General features: G+C 39.0%; 1 protein-coding gene across 5 annotated transcripts; it reads left to right on the plus strand.

Moving 5' to 3' along the window:
- The first annotated feature begins 833 nt into the window (after positions 1-833).
- On the plus strand, positions 834-27,033 carry RBM27 (RNA binding motif protein 27). 5 transcript variants are annotated; one of them, XM_049830037.1, is made up of 21 exons: positions 834-1,027; positions 3,756-3,874; positions 4,737-4,861; positions 7,244-7,350; positions 7,936-8,129; positions 8,972-9,229; positions 9,788-10,021; positions 11,255-11,389; positions 13,466-13,615; positions 15,481-15,628; positions 15,920-16,073; positions 17,264-17,527; positions 17,648-17,776; positions 18,654-18,776; positions 19,309-19,383; positions 19,493-19,657; positions 20,078-20,182; positions 20,289-20,480; positions 22,459-22,545; positions 23,012-23,122; positions 23,733-27,033. In XM_049830037.1, the coding sequence occupies exons 1-21, from the start codon at positions 969-971 to the stop codon at positions 23,817-23,819; spliced, it is 3,021 nt and encodes a 1,006-aa protein (XP_049685994.1). In that variant the 5' UTR covers positions 834-968; the 3' UTR covers positions 23,820-27,033. The 5 variants fall into 5 exon arrangements, with proteins under 5 accessions (XP_049685994.1, XP_049685995.1, XP_049685997.1 ...); XM_049830038.1 differs by having other exon boundaries at positions 7,259-7,350; XM_049830040.1 differs by lacking the exon at positions 13,466-13,615.
- The last annotated feature ends 2 nt before the right edge of the window (positions 27,034-27,035 follow it).

The following is a 27,035-nucleotide window of genomic DNA, read 5'->3' on the forward strand; positions in this document are numbered from 1 at the left end:
TGGCGGCGGCCCGGCAGGGGCGGGCAGGCGGGAGGGCGCTGCGGGCGCGGGCCTTTTGTAGCGCGAAGGCCGCTGGCTCCCGCCGCTGCCTGTGAGAGCCGGGGCGGAGGGAACGCGACCCGGCGGGGAGGCAGTGCGCCGGTCCGCCTCCTGCCGTCCCGCTCCCCTGCCGCGCTCGGCGGGAACAGAGCCGTCCTGGTGCGCGGCCCCCCCCTGGGCGGGCAGAACCCCGCTGCAGAGCCAGCGCCAAGCAGGGCAGGGCCGGCGGCCTGCTGGCTGGGGGCGCGGCGGGGTCTCGGGGGCCTGGCCGGTACGGCAAGCCGGAGTTGCCCGTGCTGCGCTCGCACCGGCGGAGCCCGCCGAAGGCGCGGCGCTGGGCCTCTGCGCGTACACAGCCGCAGCAGAGGCCTCGGCACCGACCCGCCTCCGGGAGACCGGGAGCGCGTCGCTGCCGCCGGGTTCGTCGGCGCACAGGCCCGAGTCCGCAGGGCGGCACACGGACCGCGGCTCCCCCCTACGGGAACGTCGAAAAAGGGGGGAAAACAATAAAATACATCCACCTGCCCCGGCGGGGCTGCCGCTGGGGGCGCCCCCTCGGCCGGCTGCCCGGGCGCGGGTGCGCGCTGCCCCTTTAAGAGCACCCCCCAAAGATGTCGCAGCGGGGTTCGTGCGCTCGCTCGACCTAGCCTGCTGGCTCTCCGCTGACCTTCGGGACGGGCTCTCCGGGGCTGCTATTGGCTCGCAGCGTACGAGCGCCGCCGTCTGATTGGTGAGCGGCGGCCCGGTCCCGCCCCCCGGCTCTGCCCAGCAGGTTGCGTTGCGGGCTGGCGGCTAGTTCCTGTACTAGGCCTCGGCGGGGGGAAGGGGCAGGAGCGAGCGACCGCTGCGGGGAGCGGGCCGGGCGGCGGCGATGGCGGCGGCGGTGTAGAGCTGAGCTGAGCCGGGCCGGGCGGAGCAGCGGGGCCACCATGATCATAGAGAACGTGGACGCTCTCAAGTCTTGGCTGGCCAAGTTGCTGGAGCCGATGTGAGTGCGGGCGGGGGCCGGGCCGGGGCCCGGGGCCGTCCCGGCCGGCGGTGTGGCGGCGGGGCAGGGGCAGGGCCGCTCCCCGCCGGAGTCGGGGGGCGGGAGGCGCTTTCCACGGGCTCCCGCGGGACGGGGCCGGGCCCTGCCCGCCCCTGCCCTCCCGAGCCCCGCTGCTGCGGCGCCCCGAGCCCGGGGGAGCCCTGAGGCCCCGGGAGGTGGGTGAGAGGGGCCCGGCCCGCGGCCGCCCGGTGGCCAGCGCTTCCGAGGACGGGCCCGGTTTAAAGGGCTTGGGATTTAGCGAGGGCCGGTGCGCCGAGCGCGGCCTTTTGTCCCGAAAATCTGCGTGTCGGCCTGGGCCTCCGCGTAGAGCCCTGGCCGAGCCCTTCTGCCCGCCGAGCCGGGTCGTGCCCGGCCGAATCTCCAACCGCCTAAGGTCGGGTTATAGCAGGGCCCTTGAAAGAAGACGGCGAGACGGTTAACGAGAGTCACTCACTGGAACGGCGGAGTCCGTGGTCAAGGGTGTCCGCTGGAGATGCACAGGGACTTGGGTGAAGTCTTAGTGGGGGGGCCTGGGAGGGTTGGTCGGTTCTGGTCTTGTGAGTGGTGGGAGAGGATTCTTTCGCGGGGTTTTGCGTTGGTAATGAAAACTGCTGCGCTTCTGAAAAGCGCCTTGCGTGCTGACTGACTGAACACTTGTGACGAGGGTATAGCGAGGTGCTCACAGAGTTCTGTCAGTAACAAGGACCTTCTCAAGGAACCTAACTTGTCGGTAACTAGCTAGCCTGGTGGTTTCCACAGAGTAAAACTAAGACCCGTTTGAAGTTGCAGGACGTACGTTTACAATGTGTAGTTAACTGATAGCTCTATAGATGCTTTTCTATTTTCATATTTGAAATAGGCCTTAGAGCTGCTCAGCTGTAGCCATTGAGTGGCAGGCCTTTGAAAATGCTTTGTGACTTTCCTTTTTTCTTTTTTAAGACAATGGGTCTTCCTGATACTTGGTCAAATCCTTCTGAAAGTCTGTCTATACTGGAGCATAACTTTTGCTCCTACGCCTTCGCTGCCAATTCCAGTCGACCTTCTGTCTTGCTGTCCAGTATGCCTTTGGTATCTGAGCTGCACCGTAGGGATGTGGGTTGGAGACAAGGGTTCATGGCAGAGAATCATGGAATTTGCTAGTGGGTCCTGACAGCCAAGGATTCAGGAGTGAAAATACAAAATGGTTAACCTGGTGAAACATACAGACCTTACGAATGCTCCTGTAGCACGTAATGTAATGCAATGCCTAAGAGAAACTTAATATATGGAGAAAGGAATGGGAATGGTTATAAAGTAATAGATCATCTCCTTTATTTTAAATTGAAGGTTTATAGTCAGTTGCATGTGGGCACTAGCACCAAAATACATTACATATATTTTATTCCTTTTTGTGAGGGTGTGTGTGTAAGAATTGTAAAATCTGTAAATTTGTGGTTTCTTTGTTGTTAATTGCTACATTTAACATGGCTTTCATCAGATGTTGGAAACGACAAGCAAACTAGTTTGGAGTAGAGCTGCGTGATTGGCTGCTCATTGAGGATTTTTATTTTCTCTAACCAGTTGTCATCTGCATGGCTTTTTGCATTTTGTTTGTTTGTTTTCTGGGTAATTTTTTTTTAACTTGAGATTATTTTGAGTTCTATTATACTTTATACTATTTCCTTCTATTTCCATTGCTAACGTTCTTAGAAAATACACAATACCCTCTCTAAATGTTGATCTCATTAAAAAAAAAAAAAACTTTAAATTGTCAAACTGTTCTAGGTTCCTACCCACCATCTGATAGCTTGCATCTGCGTCTTTTGAGAGAGGCAAAATGAGGAGCTATTGCTTAATCATTTAACGCTGTTAATCTAGTTCGTACTTTGAGTGTTTTTCTAGTAGCTGAATAATGGAATCTAAAGCAATGTCCAATTTCAAGATTAGTGGCAGAGTATTGCTGCACAAACTTAGCTATCTTTGGCCTTCGTGAAGCTAGGTAAGGGCTCAGTTAGTGCAAATAGTGAATCTTTGTTAATAATTGCATCCTTTTAGACATTTTACCAGTGTTAAATGATTATTGTAAAATTTGTAGGCATGAAAATAATCCTTGGGGAGGGAAGACCCCAGTATGTTAGGCACATTAACTTAGGCTGTACAGAACGTATCTGTGTGCATATTTAAAATGTGCTTTTGCGATACATCTTTCTGAACTACTCTTTGTGGTAATAATGTTTTAACACTATACAACCACTTTAATATTTTACAGTAATTGTGCAGTGACTTTCCTGCTACTTGCTCTGCTGTTCTCATAGAGTCATACTTGGTGGTGGTTGCTGTGCTTAGAGAAAGTTAAGAAACAATGGCACCTGCTCGGTTGCCCTAGAATTGGATCTTTGTGTAAAAAAGATCAAAGATGTGCTTTCCTAAGCAAAGCTTAGGAAGGAGCAAAAGAGTGGGAACATTGTCAGGTGTGGTAAGGTGGAGGGGTGGTTACAAGGCAACTAAAATGTTGTGCTGTAATTGGGGAAAAAACCCCACAGACTTCGCTGGCTCAGTCATCCCAGCGCAGCTCTATTGGTGCTAGATGTCAGAAAATCATCCAACATGTTGCCAGGTTTTATTTGGTGGCTCTTCTGTAACAGTGATTGTCCAACATGGGGTTTTGGCATACTTCAGCAGAATCAAGAATGGTTCTTTCTCTCAATAGATGTGACGCAGACCCCTCAGCCTTAGCCAACTATGTTGTGGCATTAGTCAAGAAAGACAAACCAGAGAAGGAGCTGAAAGCTTTCTGTGCTGATCAGCTGGATGTCTTTCTGCAAAAAGGTACTGTGCTTTGCACTACTTTATCTGTTCGGTGGTTTTCATTTCACTGGGGGGAAGGAGGAAGGATGATGCACCATTGTTAGCTTCAAAATACTTCTTGTTATCCATGAATTGAATATTTCTTACAGTGTGAAAGAGTAAAGATCCTGTGTTTAAAAAAAAAAAAAAAAAAAAAACAAAACAAAAACTTAAGATGAAGTTCTGTAGCTTGGTCTTGTTAGTGGTGGTTGGGAGGAAATCCTCTGAAACAAAAGCTAGCAATTTCATTTTAAAGTTTCAGTCATGCTGCCAGAAGTTTCTCTGACAGATGTTTGATAACTTTTGAAAATGTGGTCCATACTAATCTTTCAGGCTTCTGGTGAGCTTCTCATAGCAATTTGGTTCAAATTCAAGGTTTTAAACACTTGAATTTCTGACACTCACTGGGGAAGTTATTGTGCATTTTTTTGTGATCTGATGTTAAACTGATGATTAATCTTATGTGAATGATTTACTCTCGTAAAAATTGCCATAAAAAGGCTGCTAACTGTAGCTAATCAAATAACTGTGGACTTATTCCGTGATCATAAATTTCGATCACGCTTGCCCCTTAGAACCTTTCAAAGTTGTAAATATGGTTGAAGGAAAAGTCTCTGTTTCTGTCTTTGACATACCTGATTAATTTCTTTGTCTAAATAAACAACCTCAAGTTGCACAAATGTAATTCCAGCTCTTTGAATGGAACCAGTGTTCATTAATCTAAGATGATGCTGCTGCTGTGAGCAGTCCACCTGGATGACATTTTTCAGGGACTTCTCTGGTAAATCTAATGATGCCTTTACATCAATATGTAACAATATTTTCTTGTGTTCTATACCCTCAGAAACTTCAGGGTTTGTAGATAAACTTTTTGAAAGTCTGTACACAAAAAGTTACCTTCCTTCTCTTGAACCCACGAAAGTAGAAGCGAAGCCTGCAGGTCAGGAAAAAGAAGAAGTCAAGGAGGAGGTAACATTGTTTTTCCTGTCTTCCTGCCTCTAACTTTGGAATTAGCCAGCCCGTACATTTGTGAGGCAAAATGGGAAAGAAAAATCCACTTCATTGTGACTAACGATCTTTACAGTCTCTGTGCATCTGGAAAATGAAAAATGGAAGATGACCGTTCAGACAAGAACATTTTAAAATCCCTTTGTGGAGTCTACCTTTGATCTAGATTGAGAGCATTCAGAAATCCTATTCAGATGTCCCTAGCAATACAAACTGATAATGATTTGGAAGGGTTTAATAGAGGGGGAGGAAGCAGAAACATTCCAAAACATTTCCTTTTCCAATTTTGTGTATTTTTTGAGGAATATAAATTATTTTAAGTGTTTTCTGTAATACTTAAAATCAGTGAAATATGGTGGCCTCTATATTGAGGGATAGTTACTTTTAAAAGTGAGGTAGTGTTCATATGCCAGTAGTTCTTTCTTTTATCTTGTTTTTAAGTTTTATTGACAAAATTGAAAACAATTTTTTGAGAAAAGTGAAGTAGTATTTCCATAGTTGTCTAAATCTCTTTGTATAATCCTCTGCTATCGCTTGTCTAAGATAGATGGGTTTTTCTTCTAAGTTGGTGGTTTTCCAAGGGAAGAGACCTCTTCTCTGTGTCTGTAGCACCCTAATGTACCAGCTTTGAGAGAGAGTTGGGGAAAAAATTGCTATAGAAGTAAATGTTCTTTATTTTCATCTACTCTGATCACAGTTTGCAAAGATCCTTTGGGCTGAATATGTGTTTAAATTACTATAGAAAAGATGCAAAAAAGTCGGAGAGTATATATGAAGTTCTAGTCCTTTCATCTCACTCCAAGGATGCATATGTCATGCAGTGTTAAGAGCAAAAACTGTTACTATCTTTATAAATGGACCGTGGGTAGCATTTTTGCCAACAAGTACTCTAAATGGGTATTCAGGATTGTGCTTCTGTCTGTGACCCTAAAATAACATGAAGGAAAGACCTTCCTGGAGTTATTTATTCTGTCTTTAGAGTTAAAACTGGCTGATGGTCATGAAGGTGACAAATAATCGCAGATCAAAATCTGTCAGTCAACCAGAACAAAGCTGTATTGTATTATATTGTGAAATGCAGGTCCTTATTGGACAGAATGTGATTCAACAGTTGATTTAAATTAAACTTGCTCTTCTGGGTTTTTTCTCTCTTTTCTGCTGTCCTTTTTTTATCTGAGGATGAGACCCAGAATTATGACAATTTATGGAAGTAGCTTTGGTGATGGAAGTTCATAATTTGCAATTATACAAGACTTTAATAGCTTTCTGATCAGTTCTCAAAGTACTGTCATAATTTATAAGAAGTGTTTTAGAACTACCTTCAGTTGACTTAACCAGTGCTTTGGTGGGGGGAAAGAGGGAGGCTTGGGGGTAGGGGGGAGGGCAGGGCTAAGGCAAAAGGAAACATCTAGGACAGCTTTATGGGACAACTTTACAGGATCAGGACATTAATTGGTTAGTTCAACATCAGTCCGGCCTTGATGATTTGTCATATAGCTCAGTGTATTACGTGATTCCCGCAAATGGAGGACGCAAAACAAGAGTAGAATCATAGCTAAGTCTAGGCTGGAAGGGACCCCAGATATCATGTGATACAACATGTGTTGAAAGCAGGGCCTTAGGTTAGGCTATCCAGAGCCCTGCCAAGCTAAGCCTTGAATATTTCTACCAATTCTCCCCAGATAATCCTAAACAAGGATGTAGGAAACCTTCCTTTTTGTTTCATTTTGTTTTAATTGGAAAAAAATCTTTTAAAGATAATTGCATGTAAACTTTTTCCCACCAGAATTCCCACCAGTAACTTCTAAGCGGTGTAAAATGGCAGCAAAGGCTGCAAAAGTACAAAATGGGTTCAAAGTGATTTGCAGTAGTGGTATAGCTGACAAACTTCTAAAACTGCTTTTGTTGAGGCCAGCAAGAAATGTGACTAGTTCAACTATGTGAACAGTTTTTTGCTTTAAAGCATTTATTTCAAGTGTAAGCTACTGACGTATCTACTTGGAGAAGTAACTCTCCTTAGTTGTGTTCCAGTTACGAGATTCAGAAAATACCTCATTTGTAGAATTGCTTACTCTAATGAGATAGAGAGTGTATAGAGAACTTGTCTTTCACGAATCGTGTTTAAAAGCAAAATATCAAAGTAGTTTTATTTTGGGGCATCTCCTCTGCAGAAAAGCCTGAGAGATTTGAAACAAAAAGCCCAACAACCTCTAGCACTTGATTACTTGTAGTGCTTAAGTATTCTGTTCAAGTAATACTTAAATACTGTTTACTGTTTTTATACGGGATGCTAACTGTAACTTGAACTGAGTCTTGGAAGTGATACTCATCCTTGATTGGTAGTTGTGTCTTAAACAGAATTTTCAAGAGTCAGTTGAAGAAGAGCGGGATGGCAGGAAAAAGAAGTATTCCAGTCCGCAGAGAAGCCGTGCAGATTCCAGTGAGCAAAGGTTAGTTTTGAACCAAGATATTTATATATTCTTCTGTATTTGCTGGCAATCTTTAACTGTGTTTTTTTACCTCATAGGTAGTGATTTTTCATAAAAATAGTGATTTCCTCCCTACTTTGTCTGCATTGTGTTACCTGTATGCTGATCACACGCGTGAGAACCCTTCACTAGAAGTTGGTCTCTTCTGAAAAAATGACAGTATTTTTCAAATGTTAATACCTAGGAATGTCATCGACTCTGTTCTTTCCATTGTTATATAAATTAAAAGCATTGTTGGAGGGGTCTTTAGGGGTCGGGGGGGGGTGTTCACACAGTGTCAACATCACTTTTAAAATGTGTTCTGTTTTGGTGGTTTAACTTTTTCACCTTTCCAGTTCTTCTTAGTCCTCCCCTCGCTGGTTTCTATGAATTAGTGACTCAATTTTGAGATTCTATACTTTTATATGTAATTTGGGAAATTCTGACTCAAATGTTTCGCTGTCCAAATTGGATGGAAAGGATGAACAGTATCTCAACTTGTTGCAAGCTTGTTTTTTCAGTTTGGTTTCTCTTTTCATAAACATGGTCTACATATGTCTTTTCTAGAACGAGAGAGAAAAAGAGAGATGATGGCAAATGGAGGGACTATGACAGATACTACGACAGGAGTGACTTGTACAGAGAGAAATCTGGCTGGCGACGTGGCAGGAGTAAAAGTCGTAGTAAAAGCAGAGGGTTAAGTCGAAGTCGTAGCCGCAGTAGGGGTAGAAGCAAAGACCGTGATACAAACAGAAGTGTTGGTGAGTACCCAAGGTGCTGCTTTAGAAGAACTTCTAATGTCAGTGATGTGTGGTGACTCCTACATACTCTATGGTCCAGCAGACTGTAGATGTCCTTGAGTAGTTGGAGCAAAATTTGAGAGCTTTGTGTTCCTGAAATTATTAATTAAGATGCTGTTCTTCAGAGTAGAACAATTAAGGGGATTGTTTTCTTCTTTGCCAACCACCCACTACTGTATACCAGTGGATATCAGTAGCTGATATTTTTGTGCTGTGTGTGTTGACAAAGCTGTTGGTTTTTTTTGTTTGTTTGACTAGTTGGTTGGGGTTGGGTTTTTTTCCCCAAAGGTGTATCTTTCTGCAAAATAGCTTTACCTCTTTTTCACTTTGTTACTGTGTATTTTTAGAGAAATGTTCTTTGTAATTGAAGGTGGTTACCACATGACCTGTTGTTCTCCTAGGGCTAATTCAGGTCTGTTTGAAAAATAAGAGGCACAGATTTCAATGCATATTGAGACCACATTAGTTAAGGGTGGGGGTTAGTTTTGTTGTTTCAGGCTTTTCCCCCCCACCTCTTTCTACTTTAAAAAAGAAAGCTGTAATCCAGAATGGAATCAGGAGTAGAGGAAGGAATGTTTATTTTGCAAAGAAAACATTTAGATTTCTGAAGTCAAAACCCTGTCTGCGTTCTGTTCAGTTCTTAGTCCATTGGTAAGACCAAGCTCCTTCAAGAACAGTTTAATGTGCAGAATACTGAATATTTAAGGAAATGTTTATACTGTTGTGTATTATCTTTTTCTCAAGGCTCTGATATACAGAACAAAGCATGAAGACTTTACCTAACTTTTTTTTTTTTTAAACAGAGCACCGAGAGAGATCAAAATTCAAGAGTGAAAGAAATGATGTTGAAGGCTCATATAATCCGGTTTCCGTGTCTCCCAGTAAATCTACTGAACAGTATTCCTCTGCACAGTCTATTCCCAGTGCTGTTACTGTAATTGCACCTGCGCACCATCTTGAAAACACAACAGAGAGCTGGTCAAATTACTATAACAATCATAGCAATCCCAGTTCATTTGGCAGAAACCCTCCTCCTAAAAGAAGATGTCGCGATTACGATGGTAAACCATTTCTTAGTTTTCAGTTTCATACCTTGTTTCAATTATTCTGTGACTTTTTTTTAGGTATTCACTAAATGTAGGCAGCAAGTCAAAATGCAGTAGCATGTGGAGTATACCTTGTATGCAGAAGATGCATATATGACCTATATTTTACTGGGGAAATAACTAGTCTTGCTGGAAGCAGTTTGCTTATAATCTGACAGTTGCTGGATAGGAACATATGGATTACGTTCACAATTCTGTATATACTTGGCAAATTTTTCGACCACTGGCAGTTCTGATAAAGATTGTGGTAACTGTGTTTACTATAAAACAGGTGGTACTTCTGACATTTTTTTTCCCCAGCTTTTATGATGGATGCATGTTATGTTTGTATGCTTTTGAAAGATAATTCTAATTTGAATTATTTTGAAACCTCATCTGATAATGTAATGTTGGATCAGCGATTGCATGTTTTCTTTAGTAAGAAATTGTGGCAAAAAACTGAGGTGCTACAAATTTGTGACAATTAACTTTTTTTTTTTTCCTAAAAAGATTATTAAATGTCCTGTTTTGCAGAGCGAGGATTTTGTGTACTTGGTGATCTTTGCCAGTTTGATCATGGAAATGATCCTTTAGTAGTAGATGAAGTTTCCTTGCCAAGTATGATTCCTTTTCCTCCACCACCTCCGGGACTTCCTCCTCCTCCTGGTATGCTTCTGCCCCCTTTGCCAGGTCCAGCTCGTAATATGAGGTTGCCAGTTCCACAAGCTCATCCACAGGCACCACCTCCTGTTGTGCTTCCTGTACCAAGTAAGTCAAAACATTGTTCTGTGCTGCTTTGTCATTAAGTTAAAATGATGGCTCCTGTCTGGAAGATCTATATGTATTCGAAGTAATGAGTTCAAGTTTCCTTGCTAGCATGTGCTATTCAAAATATTGCCAAAATAATTCTGAAAAATCAGCTTGTAAAATGTGATGTTCCTTGCACTCCAAATTGAATTACATAAATTGGGTGAGGAAGTGTAGAGGGGATATCTTTCAGATTATCTCATAACCCTGGTGTTTGGATTGATCACTGACAATTGGATTACTAGCGGGTTTTTTTCGCCTAATGCAAAAAATGTTGAGCTTTAATCTCCTAAGAGTTATAACAAATTTCTGTGTTTGTGCTATATTATCTGCTACTAAAAAGCAATACATAATTGATACATCTAAGATCTATTTTAGCTCAACAGTGATCTCTTGAGATGTTTAGCCTTTTCTGTTATCTTACTGCACCTTATAATGTAAATTCCATGAAGAAATAAAATATTAGATATGTGGTTACTCTGTTTCAGTACTCTCTATTCCAGTAACACAATACATGCTGTGATAGTTGTATCAAATAGCAGCAGCTATGGGATGAGAAATAATTTTATATAGGATTAATCCTGAACTTTGCATGATCCTTTTACTGGGTGGAATTAGCTTGCTATTGAGTGAACTGACAGTGCTGTCTGATTGTAGTTGTGTCTTGATAGGTTGTGTAGTGTAACTCATTGTCCTTTTTTGGGCATATAGTAAGTAGGAATGTATGTATCGTATGTGGTGCAAACAAAGCAAAAATAGCTAGATAAATTCCTTGTCTGTGAATGCCTTTTGCCCTGTAGTTCTTGGTTTAGAACTGTAATCTAAGCGTTGCTGATACGATCTCTTGCTCTGAGCATGCCTTGATCCTCTGTGGTAGAGCTGAGGGAGGAGCTGCTTTAGTTAATGCAAGCTCTAACAATAATAAACCTCTGGGGAAGAAAAGACACTTTTTTCTTTTTTCTTTTTCTTTTTTTCTTAAAGCTTTGTCTTTCCTAGGAAACAGGACAGGTGTTGGAATCAGAGTAACTTACCTGAACAGGGCTTCTCAATTTATTTTTTACTGTGGTGGGATTGTAAATATTTACAATCTTGACCTTGCTCAAAGCAAGGCATAAACAAATTGCATTGAATTGTTTGCACGTTTTATCTGTGGAGTTTTAAGTCTTAGTGATCTATTCTATGGTGTCATTGTAGGACCACCTTTAACACAGTCAAGTTTGATAAATAATCGTGACCAGCCTGGGACAAGTGCAGTGCCCAGTCTTGCACCCGTAGGAGCAAGACTACCTCCTCCTTTACCCCAGAACCTACTGTATACAGTATCAGAACGTAAGCAAATACCTTTTTTTAAAATCTGCTTGAGATATAAATTTTTAAATTCTTCTGTTGATGTGTGATTAGAAATTATTATCTCTGTCTTCCTCCAGTACATACAAATCTAAAAAGAAGTCTGATGGCTTTCCCTGTGGTCAGTCCATCATCTGCTGTTATTGTGTGAAATAGCAGTAGTGTTCTCTCACTAGATCATTTGTGGGGAGCTTCGTCTGGGTTTCATATGCTCCAAGCAATAAGATTGTTGCATGGGAAAGGGATCCCTTCATCTTCAAGCTGTTTGGTAGAACATTAGTAGGCAAAAGATGGATCTGCAAACCTGTAATTACTGTTTAATTTGGTCTTTATTCCTATCTGGTTTTGGCTACTACAGATGAGATATTTTTTTATTATTTTTTTTTTAGCTGTGTATCACAGTAGTCTCTACAGTCTTCATATACATTAGTACTTTCTTTCTCTCTTTTTTTCCAAAATCAACTTAGTTCTAGCTTTCTAACTTTTAAAAAAAAAAAAAAAAATGGATGGCTTTCAATGGACATGTCCATCTTCCTTAACAGAGCTCAAATTTTTAAACAGTGGGTTTTTATGAGGGGAAATAGCAAAACACCTGGAGAGTCCAGATTGCTCAATTTAAATCCAACAAAGCTTGTATTTCTTTGATAATGAAGGAGGTAATGGCATTTCCATGTTTTAGATGAGCAAAATAAGATAATTAAATCTCAATGTTTCATAATATTCCTGTCAGTTGTTTTTGGTTTTTTTATATAAATATTCTGAATTCTATTCAAAGGAGGACTCTAGTTCACATTCCATGTAATTTCCTTTGTGACTTCCATGCTTTTTAGAACTTCAGTCACATAAACATTTTCTTAGATAATCCGTTCAGTTATCTCCAAATGCTGTCAGGCATTCCGATCTTACCATCTGATTCGTTCAGCTTCAGAACTTCTTTGAATGGGTGATTCTGTCTGTCTTAGCTCACAGGGCATCACTGACTTCCATTGCACTACATAATTCTGTTCTCCAGAACATCTGTGGAGATTCTCATGTCCTATTCTTGGACTGTTACGGTAACAACTGCTGGTTGCCCTCTTGCAATCAATCGTATGTCAAATCATTGAGGAGGAACTTGTGGTCAGCTCGTGCAAGATTAAAGAAAGTTCTTGGGAGAGTCTGAAACTAAACTGTAAAACATCAGTATTGAAATTCTGGGGCATCTGTTTTAAATTGTAGAGTCTTTACTGTTGTTGTGGAATCAGGAGCTGAAATTTAGAGTGCTTCAAGTCTGTCAGGTCCCCTTGTATAGGCCTTCATTTCTGTTGCAGGATGTACTATGTTTCTTTGTTCATTCTAGCTCTTGTATAGCTTTTCCTTTTCATGGTTGGAAAAATGCATCATCCTTGATTTGGAACTTGGGCTGGAGGAACAATATGAGTCAGTTCTGTCATCTTGTATTCTTATGGTTACCCCTTTTAATTAAAATAGTCATTAGTACCTTAGTGGAGCTAGGCAGCTGATCTCACTCTTACATAAATTAAGATAATTTTATAGGTAAGTATTGGTCAAATTACCTGATTTCTCAGCTTTCTTTGATTGGAATCGTTTAAGTACATTCTTCCCCAAAAATCCTTTTCTGAAGTAAACTAAACTGCTGGGCAGCAAAGACTGAAAATCTCTTTGCATGTTAGGCCCTACAGAGTAAATGCTCAAACTAAATCTTTTGTTGCTCCCCTTGAAACAGTCAGACGTTGTGAAGGTTGTCATACAGACACCTCATTCCTTTTTCAGGTAGCTCATCAGCAATACTCAACTATTGTGACTTACGCGCTTTTGATAAACAGTAACAATCAGATTAAAAACCAAAAGAGAATATGCCCAAATAGACTTGGGCATAAAGTTCAGTTGAGGGTTTTAAATGGCTACACACATTGGCTGTACGACCTCTTTTTCTCTCTTTTCTTCATCCAAAACAACTTCTGATCCTTGGACATCCATGCGTTTCCTTAAAGGAAAATTAAACTTGAGTCTTAAACTCATTTGAAAAATTCTTTCATTTCTCTCCTTTTTTTATAGATACATATGAGCCAGATGGCTATAACCCTGAAGCTCCTAGTATTACCAGTGCTGGTAGATCTCAGTATCGACAGTTCTTTACAAGAGCACAAACGCAGCGTCCAAATCTAATTGGCCTAACATCTGGGGAGATGGATACAAATCCAAGAGGTAGGAAGGGTTTCTAGTCATTGCTGTTGCTATTTTTGTCCAAGACCGTCAACACTTATTTTCCCCTTTTTCGGGCTGAAAGCAATAGTTTTTCTCACTGTTGTAGTATTCCAGAGCAATTTTCAGACATCTCTACCTTTTTTAAAATGCTAATATGATCATATTGAAGTCAAAGCAGCCTTGTTGATTAAAAATAACCACTTGCTTGGGAATGTTACAAGGGGTTTTTTGGTTGGTTGGTTGGGTTTTTATTCCTCTTTAGCCTGTAAAGGCACTTTTTGGGTGCTGGGTGCTTCTAGAAAGAAAAATGGTGCAGAAAGATGGTTTTAAGCAGTGCAATCTGAAGACTGCTTTTGATTTGCCAAGGGTATGTTTAGGACCTTGGGCACAGAGGTGATGATCTGTAATACTTGCCTCAGCTGTTGTGAAGGTAGTAAAGAGGGCATGTTTTTGTACTTGTTTTGTACTTGATGGTCTGACTCTGTCAGCCAGATGTTCTCTCTAAAATGAACATTGCAGGTAGCATTCTAATTCTCCTAGCCCATGGAAATCCCAGTCTGCATTTAAGTAATTCTGAATCCTTAACTGGATGGATACGGATGTAGTCTCTTAGTGGTGACACGTACAAAATATCTTTTAGGGGAGAAAACAAGTCAAGGCTCTTGAAATAAATTTTTGTTCTGTTAGTGTAACTTTCTTTTTCCCTCCTGCTTTCCTCACCCCGATCCTTAAAAGAAAAGATATTAAATTTCAGTGTTTATAGCTACACTTCAGTGTTTCTTATTCTGTTGATAAGAAAGATTTTTTTTTTCCAATATTTCCTTCCAGTGACTCATCCTATAAAGAATATGGTTAAATATTATTGCAGAAATTGCTGTTGCTGTTTTCATCTTAATGAACATCATAAAGGCAGGGTTGGGGCTTTATTGCTGGCCCTCAGATTCTCCCTAAGAACCCATTCCAATTGTAAGGCATGGGTGAGTGTTTGGTGGTGGTACTTCAGACCACTTGTTTTACTGTCTTTGTCACGTCTGTGAAAGGTTTACTCTAAAATCTTCCTCCAAAGTAAGATTAAAACTATGCCCCAAAATGCCCAGTCTTTGTTCTCACCAGTGTAATCAGCAGAGCTCTGACATACGTAAAAGCCATAGAAAATTGACTTGTAACTCAGACTTCTTTTTAGGAGTTGAATATTTGGCATACACAGGAGACTAACAGCAATAGCATTATCTTAAAAAGGTTGTAAATAAATACCTGGCAAACTGTGATCTAGTGCTTTAGCTTTATGTTTGTAGAAGGTGCTTCAAACTTTGATATCTCTGAGAGTATAATTTCATGCCATAGTTGTGCTTAATTAACAGCTTGTTGTTGAAAACTGAATGGAGGGATGACAAAGGGATAGCAGTGGGAGGAATGGATTCTTGGTTGCTTTTTCACTGTCAGGGGTTAATACAGGGAAAGCTGGTTGCTTATTCAGCCCTTGCCACTTTGCAGAACTCTAACCTGAAACCTGGGAACCTAGCCTTGTCTGTTTTCTTCCTTCTTCCCCCCCGCCCCCTTCTTTTCCTGCAGAATCTGAATTTTCAGTACCTGAAAGATATGAGTTTTAGCTTTGTTTCTTCAAGCTAATACTAATCTTAAAGGTCAAAATCTCATCCCTGCTGGCTGGACTAAATGCTTTCCTCAAATTGTTTCATTAGACTAGCAAGTGATCTCTGAAGTAACTTCATAAACATAACTGACCAACTTGATAAAGTCTTTTTATGTTCTTAAATTCAGTCCTATTTTGCTGTTGTAAGTGAAAGCTTTTCCAATGTCTCTGTTGATGTATGGTGAGTAACACAGGTCTTTTTCCTTTCCTCCAGCTGCCAATATTATCATCCAGACTGAACCTCCCATTCCCATTACAAATAATAGCAGCAACGTAACCAGAGTTGTCCTGGAACCAGACAGCAGGAAAAGATCTCCAAGTAGCATGGAATGTCCACCGTTAAAGAAACCATGGCTGGGAAAGTAAGAATTAACAACTGCAGTTGACTAATTGGAATGCACTTTATTGCTATTAATGCTGTGAACATCACTATTCACTAGTCCCTGTAATTTGAGCTGGTTGGGTCAGAAAAACCTGTGTCCACATAATATGGAGACTAAATATTTGGTGGTGGGAGGAGCTCTTTTTTGTTAATGTCTAGAGTGTATACTTTTTATGAGAAAAATAAAAGTTAAATATGTGTTAACATTTGCTGCCTTACTTAAGTATATGTATGCCTATCTAAATTGCTGTCTTGTTCTCATTTTCTCTAGGCAAGCAAATAACAACCAGAATAAGCCAGGATTTTTGAAAAAGAATCAGTATACTAATACAAAATTAGAAGTTCGAAAAATTCCACCAGAATTGAACAATATTACACAGCTCAATGAACATTTCAGTAAATTTGGAACTATTGTAAACATTCAGGTAAAAAACAAAGTTCAGGTTTATGCCTTTATATGGGTATTTTATTTTCCCTGAAGCTTTCTTCAATATTGCAGATGAACTACATTCCTTGAGAAATCTTAATGGAGGCTAACTGGGAGAGTAGGTAATCAAATTCAAAGAAAGCTTTTCTTGGTCTACTCTGTATTAATATCTTAATTCTGTAAAAGTATGTTGGCTTCTGCCTTCATAAGGTCTTACGAAATTTGAAAGGCTTGCAGGTTTAACAGTATCTAAACCAACTCAGGTTTTTAAGGAACTTGTGTATAATTTTCAAAAGAGATCCTCTAATAATTTCTGTCTTGTGTGATAGTCCTACAGTATTTCATAGTCAGGATTTTGACAAAGATGCTACAGGAGGGTCTTTATATGCATCAGTTTATTACCACTTTGCATCCTAGAACTGGCTTCAGTTCAGTGGTGTTCCTTGCACTGTAAGAAGGGGGAAAGCACTATATAAGCAAAACACGGGTAGTTACATGGTTAAAATAGCATTTAATTTCCATCTATTTTTCTAGACAAAACAGTTGCCTCCTAAGTCCTCGGTTAGAGGTCTAAATAAAAGACAGATACCTGGAAAGCCTATGTATTTCTTGAGTTCAGAATTTTATGTCTTAGCCCAAAAGATACTGTGGTGCTTTCTGCACCTCAATAATGAAATAATGCATTGAAAACATGCTTTCTCAATCATTATACTGGAAAAGTCCAAGCTATGTTTTTATTCCTGTGATTAATTTTTAGAGAAAAATAGTGTTATTGAAGACGATTAGATAATGCTTCTTTGAGACTGTGGTGAACCTTTGCATTGTACATCCTTAGACAACAGGCTTCTTCCAGTAGGTTAGAATAAAGAGCTTTCGAGTCAGCACTAGGGTCTCTTCAGTCATACCGCAGTGGCAGTTCACAGTCCTCTGAGTATGTGATGCTATTTGGTGGAGGAGTAATTTTTATTTTGTTTTATTTTACTGTATATAGGCTCTGCTGCAAGTACGTGTAATATTTGCCAAAAGGTACTTGGCTTTAATTACATAGAATGTTTTACCTGTGTTTTGAGCTGTCAGTATTACTGGATATCCCATCCATTATTGCAGATTATTTGTGGATTGGTTTGCTACTGGTTGAGATGTTTTCTTCCTTGTGAAATAACGCATTCTAATGAACTTTTGATTTAGGTTGCTTTCCAGAATGATCCTGAAGCTGCTCTAATTCAGTACTTAACTAATGAAGAGGCTAGGAAGGCAATTTCCAGCACCGAGGCAGTTCTGAACAATCGGTTTATAAGGGTACTGTGGCACAGAGAAAGTGAACAGCAGCCCCCGTTGCTGCAGCAACAACAGCCGCAGACACCCACACAGTCTATTCATCACCAACTTCACCTTCAGCAGCAAGCCCTGACCACAACTCCAGCTGTAACGATGCATAGCAATCTGTCAAAGGTACTGTGCTATTGTAAACTAGTGATTGAGCGGTGAAGGTTATCAGCATTCCTAAATGACTGCTACTTCAGGAAAGCAGAGTATATAATCCTTCATTTTATAATATTTATTGATACACAGGTGATGAATAAACCACTGGCATCTGGTGCCTATGTCCTTAATAAAGTCCCAGTGAAGCGTCGCCTTGGAGCAGCAGGTGGAAACCAGCCTGATTTAAGCCAGTCTGGGTCTGTGGTAGAGGATTCTCAGGTATGCTGATGAAGGCTGACCATCTTTACTTTCAGTTACTTTCAGTTTCTTTACTTTCTTGCTTGGCCTGTTAGCTAAGAAGGAACTAGCAATTAGAACTTGTGAATTGTTCCCAGTTGGTTCTGTTTCTTTTCACTAATGTTCTGTGCAACCATGGTCAGTCACTTCTTAGTTTCATTAGCTGTTTATACAAAATGGGGACAATGACTTCAGAAACAAAGTATCAGTATTTTACGTAGCAGAAAGTATTTTTGGCAGTGCTTCATAGTGAACAAATTTGACAGCCTGTATGTGATGTCATCTTTTTGTTGGCTAATCTAATTGCATTCCCAGTGATTTTTGAGCTTATGCTGTGATTTCACAGTAGTGCTAGAAGCTTATGGAATACTTCTGTGTAGAGTTCAAGCTGATACAGTTTTAATTCACACCGATATCATAGTGCAGCATGTGTTCTTGGCCACAGACAAGTTCTTTAAAGAAAGGAATTATGCAGGTGACTTTTGCTGCCTTATTTGATCAGAAAGTGTGGTGTTAGACTATAACTGCAAAGCTGAATATAATGCAGATGCAGAAGATCAACTTTGGTGGTCTTTCTAGTGGACATCAGGATACAGAGGCAGTTTTGGATGAAGAAGGAAAGAAAGTGTCTTTTGCAGAAATCCTTTTAACAAGCATTTAAGCTTCCAAGCAAGTTGACTTACAAGCAATGATGCTTTTATGTGTGTGTTTTAATTGCCTTGGTCTTTTGGGCTCATTGCACAAATCTAGAAGTTTGTGTTCATATTTCACAGAATAGAGTCCTCTAAATTCATTGATGGTATATCACATTCATTTTAAGCTATTACATATTTCTGTTTGTGTGTTTTTACTATTTCAGACATTTCCTACTTCTACAAGCCACTCAAAAATGGTTTACAGTTCTTCAAACTTAAAGACATCTATGAAGCCTGGTGCAGGGTCTAAACCTCATGATGTGCAAGAAGCCCTTAAAAAAAAACAGGTACTTTACTATTCATTGGCTGACTGAGAGTATAGTGATCAAGGTACTTTATAAAGAAAGGTTTGATAGGCAACTTAAACCTCAAATATTGCTGTATAGCTTTCTACATTAGTGTAGTTTTTGTCATCGTTATAGGACTGTCTTGCAAATGCACATTGAGGTTAATCATGGGTAAGGGAGTATTCCTTTTGGGGTGTCTTACTTGACACACTTGGTTGTGTGTGGGTTTTCTGGGTTTTCTTGAGACATTTCTCTGATTTCAATCTCTGCAGGTATGAGACACTTAAATGACAACATAGGATATGTTTCTTAAGAGGGCAAATATTTCATAGAGTACTTCACAGCAGAAAGTTAGCAACTTTTTATTATTTTTCTTCAGATCGGATACACTTCATACTTGTACGTTTTGTAGACTAGAAGTTTTTCATTATGGCCTTCACTTCTATAGTTTGAAGAAGAAAATATGGTATATATGAGTACGTATAATGATATACAGCTTTTTACTGATAGAAAGAATTTTCTTCTCATGTAGGAGGCAATGAAACTCCAACAAGACATGAGGAAAAAGAAGCAGGAGATGTTAGAAAAACAAATAGAATGCCAGAAGGTAAGTCTGGAATGTCTTTTAGTAAATACATTCTGATTTTGTAGATACCTGTCTGTTCAGTGTTGTTTTTCCTGGAATTCTATATTCCTGCTTTTTTATTAATACATAGATGTTGATATCCAAGCTGGAGAAAAATAAGTCCATGAAACCAGAAGAGAGAGCAGAAATAATGAAGACCTTAAAAGAACTAGCAGGAAAAATATCTCAGTTAAAGGATGAATTAAAAACTTCATCTACAACCTCTACACCATCAAAATTAAAGTCCAAGACAGAGGTATTTATTGCACAAGACACTTGCCTGTCTGTCTTTTGTAACTATTTCTGATATTATGTCCTAAAAATGCAGCAACACTAGATCAAAACACTTCTAAGCAGCATTTTGAATTTTAGAGTGATAACCGTGGACAAGCAAGCTATGGTTTTAAGGAACTTGGATGACCTAGTTTTGCATGTAGCTCATTCAAGCTTGTTCCAATTCTGAAGCAGAGAATTCTGGGTCCTTTAAAAAATGGGTTGGGGGAGGGACATGGAGGCAATTAAACTGAATTTAAAGGAAAGTATGGATATTGTGTACTGATCTGTCTATATCATTTACATAAATGTATTGCTGAGGAAGTGGAGTAGAACATTAAAAGCACACATTACAGTTCTGCTTTTCCCTTCCATTTTCTCTTTCTGTACCTTTTTCTCTAAGGCACAAAAGGAACTTTTAGATGCAGAGCTGGACTTCCATAAGAGACTCTCTTCTGGAGAAGACACAACTGAATTGCGAAAAAAGCTAAATCAATTACAAGTAGAGGTGAGTTTTTCTGGATTGGTGCTTTTAATGTATTTATGATACATAAATGTTTTAAATCCTTTCAAACTGAGGGTGGCTCTGTACATTATTTGCCTTCTTTAAACAGGCTGCCCGTTTAGGCATTTTGCCAGTTGGTCGAGGAAAGACAGTGCCAGCCCAAGGAAGAGGACGAGGACGGGGTCGTGGTGGGAGAGGAAGGGGGATGTTGAATCACATGGTAGTGGATCATCGTCCCAAAGCACTAACAGTTGGAGGCTTCATTGAAGAGGAAAAAGATGAATTGTTACAGCACTTCTCTGTAAGTATGAGGTCACATTAAAAAAAAAAAAAACACCAAACCTGAAGAGAATTGTAGCCAAACTGTGAGATTAAGTAGGTCACCGATAACCCTGGATGTGTGCTTACTTGCAAACAGAGGCATGCTAAGAACTTTGTAAATAACTGTTTCTTTTCCAAATTCTTGAAGATGCAAGACTTTTTGTTTCTATTAGTGCAAACAAATCAAAGACTTTGTCCTGAATTGATTCTATGAATTCTTGGAACAGGCTATGGATAAGCAAACAGTTTCAAGAGTTATCAAGGGTATAAATGTAATGTCTCTTATAGATGCTTTACAATAGCTGCCCAATGCATTCATTTAATGGGCAAAGCTAAATAGCTTGCATTAGTTTAAAATGACGTTAGAAAGCTGAAAAATACCTATCAGCCTCTATCTGTTTACAAATTATTTGTCAGATTAGTGATTCATTCCATTTATCTTGTTTCTCTCTAGCTCAAGAAGCAAAGCACTGTTTTGCTAAACAGGACATCAGTTTCGAAGTAATTAAATTTGTTTGTGAACTCATGGTAGAGCGAGTAGCTTGCTAGTTTGCAAGCTAAGTTAACAGATGTGTTAGTATCATAACTAAGTTAACATAATAAAGGAGAAACTGATTTTTACATTACCCACAGTTACCCTTTCCAGAATGAAATGTTTTCATGTGCAAAGCTAGTAAACTTCTCAGAGAGGTCATGTAATACTTCATAAATAGACCCAGCATGAAATCTAAGTTTGATCAAATCAGTCTGGTGTTTCTGGATGCTCTTTGCAGAGCAAGTGATTGATACGGAAAACTAATTTTGTAGAATCCTACCCTTTAGAGGTGGATACAGAAAAGCAGTAGAGTTCTCAAGAAAACTGATAATCTGAAAGCTTGTTTGTTTCTGGTTTGAGTGGGAACAGAGAACTTTACAGTTCTTCATACAGTAGGGTAAGCTTTGCTCTTTGCTAACCTGTTACTCTCTGCTTTCACCTCCTTCCTTATCAAAAGGTTAGAGGTCACTGCAACTGCTTTGATTGGGTAAATTCAGTGAAAAATGTGTGATTTGATTAAAAAAAAAAAACCAGCCTGCTTTAGGGTATGATATCAATGCCATGAACCCTGGGAAAAGTCCTGAGAGGGGACCAAAGTGCCTTTTTTTAAAAAAAGATCTTTGCTTTAATTCTCTTTCTGAGAGGCTTCATGTTTTTGAAAGTTTTAGTCTTCTTTAGCTGCTAAAACCAGTAAAAGTTTTTACAAACACCTAGGGGTGTTACTCAAGCTATTATCTTACTGGCTTTTAAACTATTTTTCTTCTGCTATTCATATTAAATCTCAAGTTGACTACTTCTTTTGTGCTGCTTGTACTCCATGCATAAATCCTTTTTTTGTTTGTTTTGGGGTTTTTTTACTATTTAATTATCATTGCTGATAGTTTTGCATACAAATTTTCACCATTATGCAGTATATAAACTCTAAAAATGCAAACTTCTTGTTAATATAGCCATACTAGATCATAATTTTTTCCTCCTCCCAGTATACTTGTAGAATGCATTCAGGAGCTCTATAGCAAAGTTTGACTCCTATTACTGAAATCTCTTTTGCAAACTAATGAGCTCTAAAGGACTTGCTTAACAGGTCTAAAGAAGTACAGCAACAAAGGGCAGAAGAGAATAAGGGAAATGGTGAATTCAAAGAATTAATTTCTGAGCTATAGATTAATACATTTATTTCCTTTTCTCCTGCAAAATTAAGCTCCACTTATTAGAATACAATAAATCTGAGCTTTTCCCAAAAATATGGGTACAAATGCTGCAATATTGCTGGACGATGCAGCTGAGATTTCTCTAGCTCTCACTTTTCTGTCCAAAAAGTAAGGTTTCAGTGGCACTTCAGTACACTGCAATTGTAGCACATGATGATCATGTTTTTTGAGGAGAATATTACTACTGTTCCTAATTGATTTTTCTCTCATAGAAATTTGGAGATATTGAAGACCTTCAAGAAGAGGATTCCCCCTTAAGTGTTGTTCTAACTTTTAAATCTCGCTCAGAAGCTGAGAATGTAAGTAGAATAATGGATATATTTTTGTTCATCGTTCTAAAATAAGAATTTTTAACTTCCTGTGTCTGATTTTGTTTTCAAATTTAGCAGACTTTGATCCCACTAGTTTGAGTTAGATAGTTGTGGGTATTTGTTGCTACTGCATATAGTGTCACTAAAGGGGGAAATACCTCCTGTTTAACTTAATAGTAACATAAGTCTTTTGCTCATAAAGGTTCCATGTCACGATCAGTTCAGAGCTCTGTTAATCTTCTCAGATTGGTGGTAGATGAGCACTACTTAGCAGATTCAGGTTTGAGTGAAGTTGCTCTTGGAGGACTGAAGTGGATGATTGTGGCTTATATGTTTGAGCTCTTCAAATGTGCATCCGCATGATGTTCACTGGGTCTAGCTCATTGTTGGCAATCTTAAAAATTCTTCAACTGATCCTCTTTTTGAAAATATGTTTGTTTAAAATACAATCTAGGCTGCTAACCAAGGATCCCGGTTCAAAGACAGAAGGCTACAGATATCATGGTACAAACCTAAGGTACCTTCTGTCTCCACAGAAATCGAGGAAGAGGAGTCTAAGGAAGAGGTATGAAAATGTGTTAAAAAACCTAATCACTCTTGTAGGAATCTAATAGCTAAGAGCTCTTTTAGGGTACAGTTTTCTGTTTACTGAAGAAATTTTATAAAAGATGTTTTTGCAAACCAGAAACTTAACTGGTTTTCAAAAGTCAGGTATGTTTTCCACATTTTAAAAAAAGGGAAAAGGAAAAAAAAAAATACACTTTCTAGATGGGCTGTTGATTTTTAAACTATGAAAACAAACCTCATATTCTTTATCTGCAGGATGCTAATCTTTTTACTTCACAGTATTAATGCTGCACTGTAGGATAAGTTACTTATATTCTTTCCTGTAATTAGGAACACATTAGGAAACATTTTAATGGTTTTTCTGTCTAGGCATTTAACAGAAAACTGTTGTTTCAGAGAGGGTGGGTGGTTGTTTATTCCTGCTTCCTTTGAAGTTTGGCTTTCTACTGTTCTTTCGGTAAAACTTGTTGAATGTAATTCTATGCATTCTGGTGAGACATACAGTAAACAAGAACCTGATACAACGTGCAACTGATGCTGCATGACATGTTTCCTAGGATACAGCATGGAACTTCTTTGTTTAAAAATACATTTTTTTCTTCATCTAGGAGACTGAAACCTCAGATTTATTTTTGCACGAAGATGATGATGATGATGACGAAGATGAGGATGAATCCCGTTCTTGGAGAAGATGAAACTTGATGTTGGAAATGTATAATTTTAGGAATATAGTTCAAGCTACATCTTTTAAACATTTATTTAAGGAAGTTGATGAGCCAAAAAAAGCTTTACTTTCTTTTCAAACCACAAGATTTAAAGTGAGCAAAGTTTGTTATAAAAACATTTCGGATATAGAGCTGTGATACTAAGCTAGCCAAAGGCCCAGTAACTTTTTACATAATTATCAAGCTCACCAGAGTGGTGATTTTTTTCTATTTAAGAAGGATAAAAAGAGAGAAGGGCGGGGGTGGGGGGAGAAATTAGTACTTTCTTGTCCTCTTTTTGTGTCACCTGTTTTACCTTGTTTTGGGTTTTTTACAATGTGATTGATTTGTTAGTTTATAATTGAAAATATATTACAGGTTTTATTTAGCAATATTATGGGGTTAGGGGAAAGACTTTCATTAAATGTTATGAAAGAAAAAATTGCCTCATTTGCTAATTGAAAAAGGGTAGTATTCTATTTCATATGGAATCACTTATTGTAGGAATTGTTTGTGGCTAGATTCATAAATCATTTATTTCAATATGTTTGAAAGCCACGTGGTTTCTACGTTCTACTGCTTTTTGTGAGAGGAGATGGAAGAAGCAATTTAACAGGGTATTATTATAATATTCTCCAGTTCACTCTGTTTCTTCAAATTCTGCTTCACAGAAAACATGAGCAATGACACACATTTGAGTGAATTTTCACTCACTGTTGATTTTCTTCTGTAGTTTCAGTATAAGATTCGAGTTTGACTGTTTGTTTATTGCATTTCAGTATTTGTGAGCATGAATGTAATGAGTTTCATACTTCCTCAAAAAGAAAAACAACTAAACTGGCAACCAGCTACCAGCCAGTAGAAACTCTTCCTCCTTTCCCTGTTACTGTTTGTTTATGTTCAAACTAAATCCATGAAGTGTTCAGAGCAAAATGCTTTTTAGCCAACAGAATGTCAGTATCCTGCTCAAAGACTGGCATTAAACCAGTGCTTTAAGTCTTCAGAGGAGTGTGCAAAGCTGATTTCGGAAGGTTATTAATACATCTCCAAGTGTAGTTTTGTTTGGACACATTTCAGATGAACACCATTACATTCTCAGTTGCCTTATTGTTGTACCATTTTAAAAACACACACACACCTGCCCCAGAAATGGTGTGTATTATGATAGAAATGAGGATAACAAGTTCAGATACTTGAGCCATGTATCTTAACTGTTACGTGGCTCTTGCGGTTCACGAACGTATTATCTAGTAAGCATTTTCCTTGACTCTGTCCATTTGTACCGTACACTTTTCAGTACATTTTATGTGCGTTTCTATAGAAAATAAACAGAATGTCGGTGCAAAAATGCTCTCCTCTTTGAATAATTAGTTTTCCAGTATATTTCCTAGCAAGTACCCCACTGAAGAAAAATACACATCAAAACCTTTAAATTGTCATGGCTCTGAACTTGGCTGGTGACATGTAGTTGAGCACACCTTTGAGTTAACAGTTCCTGTAACTTTGTTACCCTTTTGCCTTAGTGGTGTTTCAAAAGTCAAAACAGTGTAATTTCTATTTCCTTGTCAGTTGAAGGGACTATGTCTTTCAGTATTCTGTCTCTTCACATTGAAACCTTACCTCTTTATATAATTACGACTTTCCTGCTAATACTGAGGCTAAATTACAGACATGAAGAAATGAAAGGAAACCAATCCTACATACTTGGAAGAATGTCTTGCTTTTCTCCCATCATCTCTAATGTTTTTTTTTTAACGTCTGTGGCTCAGTCAATGTATATTTTAAAAAATTCATTGCAGCAAACATATTTGAGTCCTGGCAGTTTAAAAAATGATAGAGGGAACAAAAGGATTTATATATTTTTTTGTACAGAGTTTTTTCTTAAACTGTATAATTTTGTAAATATTTTGCTTTTTTGTGTACTAAAACTACCAGCGTATAGATTTCAATAAGAATTGTTGTATTTTTGTATTTGGAAAATGAAAATTACAGTGAATGAATGAAGCTGTAAGAAAAATTGCAGTAGCCTTTGACACACATAGAATGGGATTCCTTTTCATATGGTTTTAGCTCTAAAGTGACACCTGACTGGCACACTGTTCAGGGACACTTGCCCTTGCCCGGGCATGCTGGCTGTTCAAGTTGGGCAAGATAGGAGGGAAGCGAGTGCAGTAGCTTTATTTAATGTTTTTTTTGAGAGCTTTATATGATTTCTTCCTCCCCCTGCCCCCCCCCCGCCCTTTACGGTGTACATTGGCGGGCTTACATAAATCCTCAAGTGACATCCCAAACATGATTTCTAAACGCTGAGGCACAAAAGTGAGTTGTGCCTCTGAACTTAGCTTGTGTATTGAAAGCATGCGATTATATTATTGGGAATTTAAGTGATGGGCAGTATAGTGGTATCTGACTGCTGGTGTTTAAGGAGGAGGAAAGCTCTTTGAAAGTGACCTTCATTCTGCCAAAGCTGATGGATCTACCCGTATTTTAGGGTATACTAGGCTATATTAAACTGGGGGGGGGTGGGGGGAGAATGTTTTGGTTGTTTGTTTGTTGTAATAGGTAACATGACAGCACAGCTTATTTTGTTTTTATGGCAGTGCTTTATTGTGAAATTCACGTGTACTTTCAGAGAGTACCTTAGACAGAATTTATAATCAACAATGTAACTTCTGTACACCAGCAAGTGTATTTACAGGCAATGTGTAATTAGATGTTACCAGTCTGAACTTAGGGTATAAACATTGAAAGAGTATGTGATAAGAAAGTAACTGTTAGGAAGAATTATCTCCCTTTCATTGTTGAATTAACCTAAGCAAAAAGAACAAAACCAACTCAAGAATTGAAAAGATAAATCTGAAAACAATTGCCTGCTTATTGTGAAAACAACACTTTTTTTAACAAAATCATGTGAAAAGGAATGAAGTTCCTCTTGGTGTATAGTAAACTTGTACTATAGTTTTTACAAATTGTGAACTTGTGTAATAGTATAATAGGAGATATTGTTGAATTTCTAACTGTTTATACATTTAAATTCATATATGTAATGTTTGTTTTATTGATTACAATCTGAATTTCTAAGATGCATGTTGACTTTTTTGCAATAAAGATATACAATGGAATGGTTCAAGATTTAGAAAAGAAAGAAAATTCTAAGTTAAATAAATCGGACAGCAGAACCATTCAAAAAAAATTTACAACTATCAC

This window comes from Accipiter gentilis, chromosome 26, assembly GCF_929443795.1.
Source record: "Accipiter gentilis chromosome 26, bAccGen1.1, whole genome shotgun sequence".
In the NCBI taxonomy this organism is placed as follows: Eukaryota; Metazoa; Chordata; class Aves; order Accipitriformes; family Accipitridae; genus Astur; species Astur gentilis.

Excerpts from the sequence above, each read along its gene's own strand:
- RBM27 (XM_049830037.1), top strand. The coding sequence starts at position 969 with ATGATCATAGAGAACGTGGACGCTCTCAAGTCTTGGCTGGCCAAGTTG. Across the intron at positions 9,230-9,787 it reads AAGATGTCGCGATTACGATG|AGCGAGGATTTTGTGTACTT; the intron begins GTAAACCATTTC and ends CCTGTTTTGCAG. Across the intron at positions 22,546-23,011 it reads CTCGCTCAGAAGCTGAGAAT|GCTGCTAACCAAGGATCCCG; the intron begins GTAAGTAGAATA and ends AATACAATCTAG.